The 14,099-nt window shown below is 40.7% G+C and overlaps 1 protein-coding gene across 6 annotated transcripts in view; it reads left to right on the plus strand.

The window, feature by feature from the left end:
• GTDC1 (glycosyltransferase like domain containing 1) overlaps nucleotides 1–14,099 on the plus strand; it is a 288,636-nt gene that overhangs the window by 78,172 nt on the left and 196,365 nt on the right. For 4 of the 6 annotated variants that reach the window (XM_030579573.1, XM_030579577.1, XM_030579578.1 and 1 more), the window contains exon 4: nucleotides 1,686–1,900. The exons of the other annotated variants lie outside the window; for them this stretch is intronic. In XM_030579573.1, coding sequence (XP_030435433.1) covers nucleotides 1,722–1,900 — 179 coding nt within the window. In that variant the 5' untranslated portion in view covers nucleotides 1,686–1,721. The remainder of the gene's footprint in view (nucleotides 1–1,685; nucleotides 1,901–14,099) is intronic. 6 annotated transcript variants of the gene reach the window in all.

The raw sequence follows: 14,099 nt of genomic DNA on the forward strand, positions 1-14,099 counted from the left end.
GGTACATTGTTGATTCAGTTAAACTAGGTGTTAAAATGCTTTCATAACTAGTCTGATGAGGAAATTTGATCAGATGTTTTATGAACAAACTACTGTACTACCTCGAGCAGCTTCTAAATTAACATTAACCTCGACTCTTTTTTAATGAGTGATGTAGTGGAATTTATCAGACATTTCATGTACCTTCTTTTCTTCTGCGTTAAATTTGCAAAATACTTCCCTCCAATCCTTTTCAACCCCCCCCCGTGTGAAAATATTCATTTCCTAACACTTTGCTCTTTAGCAAAGGTGAATAATCGAGCTTTGTCTCATCTGAAAAACTGCACCTCCAGCAGCACTGAAAGCCCCGATGATCATGCTGGGCCATTGATTCAGTACTGACCAAAAGGGTTTTTTTTAATTTCATCTTTTAAGTCTCTGAATTTCGGGATTTTTTCATTAGCTTGTTTTTTGATAGCTGCAACATTCTTGTAAGACATTTTTATGCTTGATTACTGTAGGTATTTTAAACATTAACTCCAGTTTATATTTAATGACTAGAACTATCATTTTGATTTCGGTAAAGGGTTATAATTTATGAATCCCCTCATCCCTCCCCAGCAGAGTTGCTGAAAAGATTAGGGTCACAACCAGCGACTACTAGAAACTGTGGGTCAGGGATTGGGTGCTCAGTATAGTCATACAATATATAACATTGGTCTGAAGCACAAACAAAGTAATCAGACCCAGTGTTACTCAGCCCCTGATAGTATGTTCTGAAGTGGAAGTTATCAGAGCAGCAGACTCTGCTGGTAAATACCCGATCATGGTTTTGTTTTTAACATTTTTGTTCAAAGGAGTATCCCTAAGCTCTACAGAGCAGCTTTTCACTACCCCAAAACGTGACTCATGAAACAGATGAGCAATAGTCACAGGGTTTTCACCTTTCCCTTAATTTTGGGCAATGTGTTTTGCTTCCTGTGTGTCAGCAGCCCTGTGGGTGAAAGTGTAATAGCTTCCTTAAGACTACAGTATTGTTCTGTTTCAGCCATTTTGGAGTATTCAAGAGCAATGAAGTTTGCATCTCCTCTAGGGTCTACAAGTGTCATTTTAGTGATGATCCCAGCCTTCAGTAACCTAAGGAACAGAGTCCTGGAGATGCACTCAATTGGGTACCCCAGGCTGCCCCCAATCATGTTTCCTTTAAATTATTTTGCCAGATTGTCTTTACTATGAAACAAATTTAGCTGAGGTATGTTTTGAAATGCTTTTTAATTTACCAGTCAGAAGGTAAAATTGTATGGACACCGCCCTCAATTCCAGGACAGGAAAATATATTTAAAAAAAAGTTTGCAAAATAAACAGTTTTCAAATATATCTTATTTAAAAAGCCAATAACTAAAATTCAAAATCTAAGCATTTACTGATTCCATATATTTTAGTTAAATTCTAAATAGCTAGTTTTTAATGGAATATTGTTGTGATTAATGGACACCTTCCTTTTTTATCATACTAATTGTTAATTAGTCTTTTAAAAAAAATCTATTACCATGAAACAAAGATATTAAATTCTTATAAAAATGAATTCATTGGCAGAGGTCTGTTGATAGGAGTTTTTTTCATGATCTGTGTCTAACACACTTTAAAAAAATAAAACTCACTAAAGAATAGACTTTGGAAATAAAAGGTTTCTTTGTCTTTGTCAGTTTTAGAATCCAAGAGGATTTGAAAAACGTACAAGTATGAGTATTCTTCTAATTGAAGCTTTTTATGGTGGTTCCCACAAGCAGCTGGCAGATCTTCTACAGGAGGAGATAGAAGAATGTGTCCTTTACACACTCCCAGCAAGGAAATGGCACTGGAGAGCACGGACTGCTGCCCTTTATTTCATGCAAACAGTGCCAGCTAATGCTAATTACAGGTAAAGATAGTACTGTAACAAATAATCTTACATGTCAAAATATGAAAAGATCTTCAACCAGGTCTCTAAAACTGAGCTTTCTGGTTTTTTGCATACAAAATCATATGTACTTGCAAATGGGCACTGCTGTGAGATATTTACCTTCTTGGTTTGCATGCTGGGTTGTGTTTGTGGAAAGTTGCAGGCATCCTTTTAGAGGCCTCTAGAAAATATTGAGTCTATATCTCTAATACTGCAAAGTCTCTATCTTAAATTGTGCTAAGTTGCCGCCTGTGGGTATGTTTCTTTTGAATTCTCTAATGAGTTTAGAGCTGGTGAAAGGGATAGGACTTACTTTTGAGGCTGAAGTCCTATTTTTCCACAGATCAGGCAGAGTAATGCAGTGCAAGCTTCTCCACAGTGTCCAAGATATCTGTGGAGTAGCCTGAATGCTGTATGGATGTGTTACCTAAAGGAATGAGATGGTAGTTCAGTCTAGTGACTATTCAGACCTTGAGCTCTATAATGTGACCACATATGATGGTGTCAAATTGTTTGTTTTATTATGTAGACACAGGGCTTAAATTCAGCTGGAGCTGTCTGGAGCAGAGCTCCAGTAAATATTTTCAACTCCCCTGGATGTTTCATAGCATGTTGGTGGGGAAACGTGGAGGGCTCTGGGAAACACTATGAGAATTTAAGCCTTGTATGGACACCTAGCAACTTGAATCTGAACTGAGACCACCAAACTAAATACACACAGACCACCAAGTGGCCATCATACAGTGAAAACTTCTAGTCACTTATAAACTTGGTGGTCGTGAATGAAACCAGTTATTCATGTTCTCCTCATCTCCCCCTCCCCCATTCAGTTAAAATGCTGTACGATAATTCTGTTAAACAGTAATGCACCAAATGGTGATGTGTACATTTCAGTGACTGCAAACAAGAGAACATCACTGAATCGGCAGTGAAATGGGTTTTTTTCTGTCAATACTTCATTTACTTACACCAAAGCCCTCCAGCTGCATTAGTATCTGATAGCATGGATCTCTGCATCTACACTGCATACCACTGACTTCAGTGGGCCTCTGCCTGAGTGCAGAGGTATATGCTAGCAGATCCCAGCTGAAAACTGGGGCTAATGTTTGCAACTTCCGATGATAACAAGTAAAGACAGTAGACACAGATGGAGAGGAAAATGATTTTTGCAGCATATATCCTGTGCTGCATAAGGTCATGTAACAATAAATCTGAATCCATCACAAATTGTGGAACATAATATTTAAGTTTACACAGTTTATGAACAGTCTGAATACATAAAATGCTAGTGTAGAAAATACACCTTTACTGGGCTTGCTGTTTGCTTTTATTTCTAATAAACTGCTACAAAATTATTGTAACTATTTTTTCCTCTTGCTTGAGGCATTTGAGTATAGGTTTTGCATTACTCTTCCTTTGCAACAGTTTTATTTTGGAGGAGTATATATGACAAACTGTTATGTAAATTTCTTCTGCATCACAACTACATCCTCCAACGCATCACAATGTTATCTATGCTCTTTCAAGGTCAGCAGCCCAAGCTGTCCAGCACTAGCTGTATTAAACTAATCAGACATCATTCACAGGCATACACTTCATTAGTTTAATTTACAGTTACATTGACCCCAGATAACTTAACTCCAATTTGTCAAGTAACCTACATCTTAAGAAAAAATACCAGCAGCTTGAAAACTTGCTCAAAGTTAAAAAACTTGCAATCTGTCATAGGCTTATGTGCAACTATAACCTTCACTGACAACAAATAAATCTGAACTAACCAATAGAGCATCTTGAAGAGGGGAAAGTGTTTTCTTTGCCGCTGTTGTTAGTGTTTTATCAAATAGTCAAAGTTCACGAAGATACAATATTAAAAAGAGTATGTACTGTATCCTATGCAAGATAAAATAATTAGCAACAAGTGCTGATGTGACTGATGAGAGGAAAGCTGATTAGAGGTTCTTTCTACTTTACTTCCATATTTTCTTATGTTTGGTTTGTCGTTGAATATTTCAGATATTGTTCTATTAAATGAAAGTATAAATGAATCAGTCTGTCTTATAAGGTTGACTCCATTTTCTCCTAGTAGACAACAACCTTGATTCTGTTACTTCTTGTTAACTATCATTTAAACACCCATCTAGCAAATACTAGGCTCTGCTTCCCATTCAATAGTAAATTGTTGAGACTCTGAATTAAGAGAGAGAAACTGCACCCTGGAAAATCTGAGAGACATATATTTAGAGAGAGATTTTTAAATATTTCTTAATTCTGGAAAGGTGATGGAAAATATCACATTTGCATATATTGGCATTATTTGTGACTCGTTTGCCCTGAGATCAAGAATTATTTTTACTTCCATGTGAAATCTTCACTTCAGTAGAAATCAATAACATTTCATAAATATTTTGTTACAGTGCATTTGTCCTATGAAAAAGGAGGGTCGCAAATGTTTCAAATCCAGAAACACTTTGTAATTGAGTATTGCCAAGTTTTTTTTATGTTCTTTGTCCATTTATCTTTCAAGATTTATCTTTTATTCAGGATGTTGATGTTTATATAAAAGGGCTGTTTATATGTTCAGCAATATTGATATAAATCTATATGGCACTAGTATATGCTCCTGAGAATAATATTGCTATTGCTAACCATGGAAAGGATAGCATACCAACTAGTGCTCAGATATTATTAAATAAGCGGTCTAAAAAATGCTTTTGAAGCAGAGCATGAAGTGGTCTCAGGAATCTTGGATTCTAAATTCAGGAGTTTTACTGTGACCAGTCAGGTTCAATGGTAACAATGTGCTTATATCTTCTTGTCAGAGAGCAGACATATAGTCTCCTGGGGAAATCTTAAAAGTTGAATCAGTGATAAGCAATGAAGCTAGCCGTGTTATTTTAAACCTATATTGTAAATTGTGTGGCCTGGTGACTTGGAAGGTAGCAAGCACCTTGTGTTTCCAAGAAGGACCTGTGGGAGTCACCTGGAAATAAAAATGCTGAAGAGATGGTCATTGAGATGACACTTTCAGTTTTCATAGGGTGGGGCACAGCGCATGGGGCCCCAGGGAGTGTAGTTTATTTGCAACTTTGAGAAGGTTACATGACCTCCCAGACACACTATGGATGATTTTCTACAGAGGAAAGAAAAAAACAGGCAGATATGCAGGGCTGAGTTAAATGCTACGTTCTCTAGCTAAGCCAGCGCAGATCTTCATTTGTCTCCTTAAAGAAAGACAAAACCTTGATGAGGATCAGGCAGGAAAAGAGCCCTTCCTTCTATCCCAGTGGATTTAGGGAGTAAACCTGAAGATGAGTAATTGATTGAGGTACCAAAGCAGTGGTACTCAATTTTTAAGAACTTACTTCATAGAATTGCTTTGCAGAGACCTATATGATCATTCCACAATGCTCTGACCTGACCTGAGATGTCTGAGTTGAATTTGCATCAGTTCAAGATACTCCATATTTACAACCCTATTATAGACAATGTAGATCTCCTCCTCCTCCTCCTCCTCTTCCCCTGCTCCTCAAAGAAGCAAAAGGGATTGGGCTTTTTTGACTCACTTCCCCAGTTTCTGAAAAAGATGTCTCTTTTCCTGTCTCTCTTCTCTCTGTTTCTGCATGGTAGGAGTGGGGCATTTCTCTTCACTACTTTTCTGGTTTCTGGGAGAAAACGGGGATGGATGAATCTCAGTGATTCTTTCCTTCACATCAGGAATGGGAGGAATAGTACAGTTTCCAGAAGGCAAATTCCAAAGTACACAGTCTGGGAGGTATAGTAAAAGGGCAATTATGAAGAACAAGCTTCTGTTTTGATCTGTGCATTAGAGCATGCTCAGTGTGTCTCCCAATTTCCTAACGTAGGGAGTGGCTTTTTTCCAGGCTGACTCAAAAGAAATGAGCCAGAAGAGAAACTTTGAAGGGGATGCGTGGCCTAAAACAGCTTTTCTCTGATTGGCAGTCTGAAAACACAGTTCCACACGACTTATTTTTTGTTTTTGTTTTTTTTTAAACTCTTTGGCTGAGCCCTCTACCCAGCTTTCTGGAGCTCATCTGCCCTTGAATTGTTCATATATTTTCATTTTGGGACAGTCTTTGATTAAATATGTTGTAGAATTTAGCTGATTGGATGTTTTGTTGAAAATTAAGCTCACCACAACAGAGCAGATATACAGTAATCCTAGAAACCAAGTAACTAACCACAGGGTGGGAAAAATCTAAGAAGTAAAGAGCTGGAAATCTTAGAACTGTTAAAATATTCCACAAAGAACACAAAACAAAGTTTGTCCCTTTTACTTTTTCCTATGATTCTGCTGTTTGTTGCTTTTAAAGAAAAAATATTTCTATATGTAAACAATTCTTCAAGAACAACAAATGGAGGAAAAAAATCTGTGATCCCATTTTGCTGGTAGCTTGTTCTCTACACAAAGTGCTAATTCAAAAACAGAAACACATGATCAATTAATAGTATATCTGGACCTGCACGCCCAAGAGGTTAAATGCTGCAATGCGGCTTCAAGTTTGTTTTTAATAGCTCTGCCAGCTTATTTTCAAAAAATAAAAATATAATGTGTAACATTTTATACTGTCCCTCAGGTAACTGTTCATATGGATAACAGATATTATTTCTAACAGGCCCATAAAGACCTCTAGGGTAAACGCTCGAATATATTTACACCTTGATATTTGACAACGGTATTTTAAAAGACAAACTGTATGCTTATTACACTTTTACTGAGGGGGGAAATTATTTTTAATGAATGGAGTTGTGAAAAAAAAATTGATGGATTTAATATCCACCAATATATAAAACAGTCCAAGGGTGTACTGTTGAAACATACATAATTTTATTTATATAACATCTGAAAACTAAGGCTGCTAGTTAAACCAGTGAGCATTTCAGATCTGATATTTTCTGTTACCGTTCTACAGGAAAAAAAATCTATTTTATAGACTAAGCTTTTTACAAACGAATGTACTGGTATTTCCAAAACATTATATTTAAAAATATTATTTTAATCCCTGAACCTGCAAATTCTTATGCAGGTGAGTAACTTAGTTTATGAGTAATCCCATTGAAATCAATGGAATTATTCATGTGCTGAAATGTACTTACCTGAGTTGCATTAGTAAGACTGGTCCTTAATATTTTCCGGATAGCCAAGTGAACTAATCTTTTAAATGTACATCCTGGGATAGATTTTTGAAGGCTCAAATGGAAGTGAGGCATCCAACTCACTCTCTTCTGGTGGGACTATATGATTAGTCCAAAGCGGTGGCATAGGTGTAGTCCTGGGCTTTTGGAGGATGAAATTAATTTTACCGAAAGTCTTTCTTCTGATAATTTTGTTGTTCAAGGTGAAATACAGGAGTACAAATAACTGAGTACAAGACAGATAATTTCTACTAAATGTTTTGATCAGAACTCTTACATATGAATGAACAAACAAACCCTATTGTTAAAGATAGTGAAAGGCTATGTGTTAATATGTTAATTGTATACTGAGACAATTTGTCATTGATATTTCAGTGTTGAAATAAAGTGTAAATAAAGGTAACTTTTACAATAAGTGGCAAAGGCCAAAACCACAATTATTTGAAATCAATTATTAATGAGACCAATAGCATAGCCATCTATTTCTCTACTCAAAATGAGACTAGTCCAAATTTTCATCTTAGTTTTCAGTATTATTGGGGGAGGCTGCTGTTTTTGTGAAGTCTTCCATGGAGGTGGAATCTCCAGCTGCCCTCTTAGGGCAGATTAACTGCAGCAGCAGCACCAAGCAGCTAAAAGCAAAGTCCTTACTCTCGGGGCACTAGTGCAGTATCACAGCATTAGAAATGGATGCTCTTTTTTCCGAAGTCTGACAACTGAGGACTTCGAACAGAAAATTAAAAAGTAAAACTATGTTTGAAAATAGGAGCAATAATTTTAGAACTAAACTACCTGAAAATTATTCAGGCAAACAGCAATGTGATCTTACGCATTCATTTTGCATTAATCAACTTTGCCTAAGATAAAATGCTGGCAGATGGTAGCTATTCATTTTAACAGTGACAGGATTTCTTTACATTTTTTCTGTATAAACCTCTTCACAGGCTTCACTCCAAAAAAAAATGTTTGATTCTTTAATTTTTTCAACATGCATGAAAAGGCCTGATTCTGATCTTGTACTGTTGTAAATCAGGAGAAGCTCCTTTATAGTCAGTAAAATTGTACTGATGTAAAATTATAAATGAGATCAAAATCAGCTCCTCAATATAAGATTTTGGAATTGTAGGAGGTGAGGGGGAAGGTATTTGCTATTGGCTGTTTTCTTAGTTTAAAGCTAATTTTATCTTCTAAAGCTAATTTATCCTGCGGTTTTAATTCCTGGTCATTCCAACGTTATCCCAGTTGTGTGGCAGAAAGTGAATGAATAGGATCATCTGCATGGCCCTAGAAAGAGGTCTAGTAGCTAATGTTAGCTTCCTGATACGAAGGTACGCAGTATCCCTTCATTTAAAAAAAAAAATTATTTTTTTGAGGGTTATGTTCTGGTGAGGACCCTTTATTACTTGACATGTCAAGACCCAGAACACAAAGTTAAATATTGTGATTAATAGTAGCAGAAATTATATTCTAGTCAATGGTTTTTGGATCTAGTTAGAGTGCTGATATGGAATGCCAGTAACCTGTGTGATACATAATTGTAGCTTTTCTACTTTTCTATGATTTTTAGAGTACCTGGGGAACCCCCCCCCCTCTTTTTTACCTAAAATGTATTTTATGTATCAGCTAAAGTATTGGTATTTACATTACTCTCAGTAAAGTGTAATGAAATCATGCATTATGATTCAGTATTTCCTCACTTATAATTTTAATACATATTTTACCTATCCTCTTGAACTGATGTCTTGTAGCTACTTAATTTCTAGATTAGTCATTGGTTTAGTTTCTGTTTTCAAATTACAAACACATACTGTACTATGTTATAAAGAATATGATATCTTTTTGATCTGATTCTCATTCCAGTTCATAATGCTTGTTTTATGTTTCAAGGGAAAAGGAGTAAATCTTCAAATCTGTGCCCTATAACCAGAACATTCTAGATACACCTCTACCCCGCTATAATGCGACCCGATATAACACGGGTTCGCATATAGCACGGTAGCAGCGGGGCTCCAGCAGTGCTTTAAAGTGTCCAGGGCTTTGGCTGCTGCAGGGAGCCCCAGGCCCTTTAAATCACGTATGGAGTCCCGCTGCCACAGCCCCGGGGTAGGGGCGGCAGTGCTCCAGAGGGATTTAAAGGGCCAGGGGTTCCCTGCAGCAGCCGAAGCCCCAAACCCTTTAAAGCGTCACCTGAGTCCCGCTGCCGCAGCCCCGGGGCTGTGGCAGCAGGGCTCCATCGGTGATTTAAAGGGCCTGGGGCTCCCCGCAGCAGCTGGAACCTCGGAGCTCTTTAAATCACCGCCGAAGCCCTGCCACCCCTACCCCGATATAACAGGTTTTCAGCTATCACGCAGTAGGGATTTTTGGCTCCCCACGACCACATTAGAGCGGGGTAACAGTGTATTTGAAATCGGTGTTACTCCTTTCCTAATTGCAAATTATTTTAAACCTAAAAGTATAAATCCTGCAATTTTTTGTCAGGTACATGGGCTGTTCCTTATTTGGATTAACGGCTTCATTTTTCAGTAGCATGAATATCTAGCTTTCTTAATAAGTACTTAAAACTTGGCTGGATTTTGTGAATAGTGTATAGTGAAAAGGATTTTGATGGAATGCAAACTGTGTTAAGATGTCCACATGAACATTATGGTTTTCCCTCTTTGAACGTAGGCCTAATCCAAAAACCATTAAAGTTAAAGGGAGTCTTTCCACTGAATTCAGTGAGCTTTGGATCAAATACTTAGAGACCAGAACAGACCAGGAGCCTGTTAGGATAGTACCATGGTGGAGGACGGCACAGTGGCAGCCAGGTGTTCTTTACAAATGGACTCTGCAGCATGGGTAGTCACGTCTGCTGTGGTCATGTGGCGTAGCTTATGGCTTCAGGAGGCCCGCAGGACATGCAGCATCCATGATCTTCCTGTTGATGAGGTGTGTGTTTTCTCAGAGCAAACGGATGCCAGATTGCATGGAGTGAAGGCTACCAAGGCCACCCTTCATTCGTTGGACATATATCAGCCTACGTGGAAGCACTTCTGGCCGCTCCTGCTGCCAAGATCATGGCAGCTCCATCAGAGTTCTGCAAGGAGAAGGGACAGTAGTTTCCATGTTTCCTTATTCCCGGGGCACAGGTGTTTCCTCCGGTTTGTAGTGGAAGGATGCCATTTCCAGTTCATGGCACTCCCTTTAGCCTATCGTCGGCCTCAAGGGTGTTCACCAAGTTTATGGCAGTGGTGGCTTACCATGGCAATTGCTCAGGTGGCATGAGGTTCACCTGTTCCTGTATCTCGACAACTGGCTCATCAAGATCAGGTCCCCGAGGAAGGTGCAGAGAAGCCTCAGTCTGGTATGCTCAGCCTGCATCAACCTGGGCCTGTTAATAAATACAAAAAAGTCCACTTTAATGCCAGTCCAATGAATAGAGTTTATTGGGGCAGTTCTCAACTTCACGCGAGCCAGGGCATTCATTCCAGGGCATGGCGGACTTGATCTCCCACATAAAAGCCCACCCGCTCACCATAGTCCACACATGTCTGCAACTGATGGGCCACATGACCGCATGCACGTACATGGTCAGCCATGCCCAGCTTCATCTGAGGCCTTTGCAAACATGGCTGGTCTCAGATTATATTCTCAGCAGGCACCCTCTGGACTGAGTGGTCACAGTGCCGAGCCACGTCCTGCTGTCACTGGACCGGTGGTGGGTTTCCGAGTTCGTGCTGCAAGGAGCTCCCTTCATGACCCCATCTCTGTCGCTCACCCTGGTCTCGGATGTCTTGGATCTGGGCTGAGGAGCCCACTTTGATGAGCTCAGTACCCATGGCTGCTGGTTACAATATGAACTAGCCCTTCACGTCAATGTCAGGGAACTCAAAGTGGTTCACCTGGCCTGCCAGGCTTTCTTGTCCCACCTGAAGGGCAATGTGGTGCAGATCCTGATGGACAATACGGCCACAATATATTACATCAAGAGGCAGGGTGGCGCTAGGTCTTCGGCCCTTTGTCAGGAAGGACTCAGCCTCTGGGATTTCTTTGTGTGGTACGCCATTCTCCTGATAGCTGCCGACCTGCCTGGAACCAAGAATATCCAGGCAGATCGCCTCAGCAGGTCCTTGTCTCACCATGAATGGTTGCTCCATCCAGAGGTGGTCAGCCTGATATTCCAGAGGTGGGGGAATCCCTAGGTGGGTCTGTTTCATCCCAGCACAACAGAAAGTGCCATGGTAGGGGGGAGGGATAGCTCAGTGGTTTGAGCATTGGCCTGCTAAACCCAGGGTTGTGAGTTCAGTCCTTGAGGGGGCCATTGAGGGATCTGGGGCAAAAATCTGTCTGGGGATTGGTCCTGCTTTGAGGTCCTTTCCAGCCCTGATATTCTATGTGTTCTGCTTCCGGCAGGGCAGGGACAAGGGTTCCCTGTCAGACGCCTTCCTAATTCCATGGTCAGGTGCGCAGATGCATGTCTTCCTGCTGATGCCATTGACTCATAAGGCCCTGCTAAAGGTGAAGCAGGACAAAGCAATGGTCATCATCGTTGCCCCAGCATAACCTCATCAACATTGGTTCGACATGCTGCTGGTTCTGTCGGCAGCGACCCCCCTGCTGCTGCCGCTTTGGCTGGACCTGCTGTGCCAGAACCACGGCAATCTGCTGCTCCCAAACCTGGGGGCACTGCACTTGATGTCCTGGCTGCTGTGTGGCTACGTGGAGAGGAACAGCGGTGTTCTGCTGGTGTCCAGCAAGTAGCCCTTCACCAGGTCTACCTATGTTGCGAAGTGGAAGTAGTTCACTTGTTGGGGATCATCGCATCTGTGTAGAAGAGGCCTCGCTGCAGGAGGTCCTGGACTATTTGCTGCACCTTAAGGTCCAGGGCCTGTTGCTGTCTTCGATCAAGGTGCACCTGGTGGCCATTTCAGCATTCCACCTTCCATTTCAATGCAGGTTGGTCTTTGCCCACTTTATGACAGCACGGTTTCTGAAAGGTCTTGAGTGCTTCTATCTGCATGTTGGGGATCTGGTTCCTCCTTAGGATCTGAACCTGGTGCTGTCAAGGATCATGGGTCCCTTCTTCAAGCCTTTGGCTTCCTGCTTCTCTCCTGGAAGGTCTTCTTCCTAGTTGCTATAACTTGGTTCTGGAGGGTGTCCAAGATCAGGGCACTCACATCAGAACTGCCTTACACGATCTTCTATAAGGACAAGGTCCAGCTGCACCTGCACCTGGCCTTTCTATCCAAGTTCATCTCCCAGTTCCATACTTGCTGGTCCTTTGTCCTAAGCCTCACACAACCTATGAGTAATGCAGGTTGCGTACCCTGGATGTCAGATTGGCCTAGGCTTTCTACATAGAATGAAGCTGTTCCGCAAATCTATGCAGTAGTTTGTTGCTGTCGCAGATAGGAGAAGAGGTTGCCTGGTGTCTGCCCAGCGAATATCATCACAGATCACGGCCTGTATCTGTTACCGATATGAGCTGGTGAAGGTGCCCCCGCCGGAGATCATGACGGCTCACTCGACTAGAGTGCAGGCATCCTCGTCAGCCTTCCTCGCTGCGGTGCTGATCCAAGAAATTTGTCGAGATGCGACCTGGTTGTCCACACATTTGCTTCACACTATGTGCTGACCCAGCAAGCTTGAGATGATGCTGGTTTCGGCAGAGCAGTGCTCCAATCTGCAAGACTGTGAACGCCGAGTCCACCGCGTTAGTATTCTGCTTCTGAGTCACCAAGAATGGAATCGACATGAGCAAGTAGTTGAAGAAGAAAAAACAGTTACCCACGTTTCGTAACTGTTGTTCTTTGAGATGTGGTGTTACGGTCCATTCCATTATCCACCCTTCTACCCCTCTGTCGGAGTTGTTGGCAAGGAGGAACTGAGAGGTAGTAGGGCCAGCAGTGCCTGATATACCGCGGCATGAGCATGGCACTCCAGAGGGCACCACAGCCGACCATATGGATACCACTAAGGCAAGTCTCCAATGACTGGGTGAGTGCACACCGAGAATGGAATGGACTGGACATGAGGAGCACATCTCGAAGAACAACAGTTGTTATGAAAGATGGGTAACCATTTTTTTGTGTGCCATTAGAAAGTTGGCAACCCTCTTTGGGAGCTTTAGACAATTCAAATGAGAGAGTCCCAGTTTTCTAATATGATATACTTTGCACCCAATGCAGGAAGATCCCAATAAACTGGATCTTAAAATTGCAACATTATGCAAAGAAAAATCTACTTTAAGTAATATTTAGAGGTTTCAAAATTCTATTAGTCATCTAATTTTTCTGTTCTTCATAGCCTGAATATTTGGACTCATATTTAACACACCTGGTTTTAGAAGAAAATGATACAAACTAATGCCAGTACAAATTTTGAAACTGTCCAAATATTCCCAGTAATTTTTTCTGTAAAATATACAGCATATACAGCATGTATTGTGGCATGATACAGAGATGTTACTGGCACTAATTTGGAAAGACCTGCATAAATCAGTTGTGGCTTTTCCATTGATTAGTAATGTGGCTATCCCAGACACCTGTATTAAAGCCTTTTGCTACTTTTTGATTTTTTCTGATGCCTATTGTATTATATAAATGACTTTCCTCACCAGCAAATGAAATCCAGTATCTTTCAGACAGCACACAGCAACACTGCAAGTTAGTCGAGGACAGGAAGTGAACTGTATTCAGTAAAACCAAAGAGGGAAGATAAGTAAGCAAAATATACTTTACCCACATTGACTTGTGGTAGAATGCCATGGCTAGCACCTCTGCTCTTCACAAAAGTGCTAGGGTCCTCTTAGTGACCACAAGTGGCCAGGATTTCAGTTTTGCATTTCATCTGGAAGATAGCACTCCAGACAGCGCAGTGCCACCTAATATCATGCTGACATATTGTTTCAGTTCTGACTCAGAGAGAAGAGTGCCATTTAATCAGTCACTAATCAGTTCTTTAGCACCTTCTGTTTTCCTTAGGTATTTCCAACTTATGTGCTGACCAGGCTCATGGTATATCTGCTATTATCCTGTTTTCTTAA

Source organism: Gopherus evgoodei, chromosome 11, assembly GCF_007399415.2.
Source record: "Gopherus evgoodei ecotype Sinaloan lineage chromosome 11, rGopEvg1_v1.p, whole genome shotgun sequence".
In the NCBI taxonomy this organism is placed as follows: domain Eukaryota; kingdom Metazoa; phylum Chordata; order Testudines; family Testudinidae; genus Gopherus; species Gopherus evgoodei.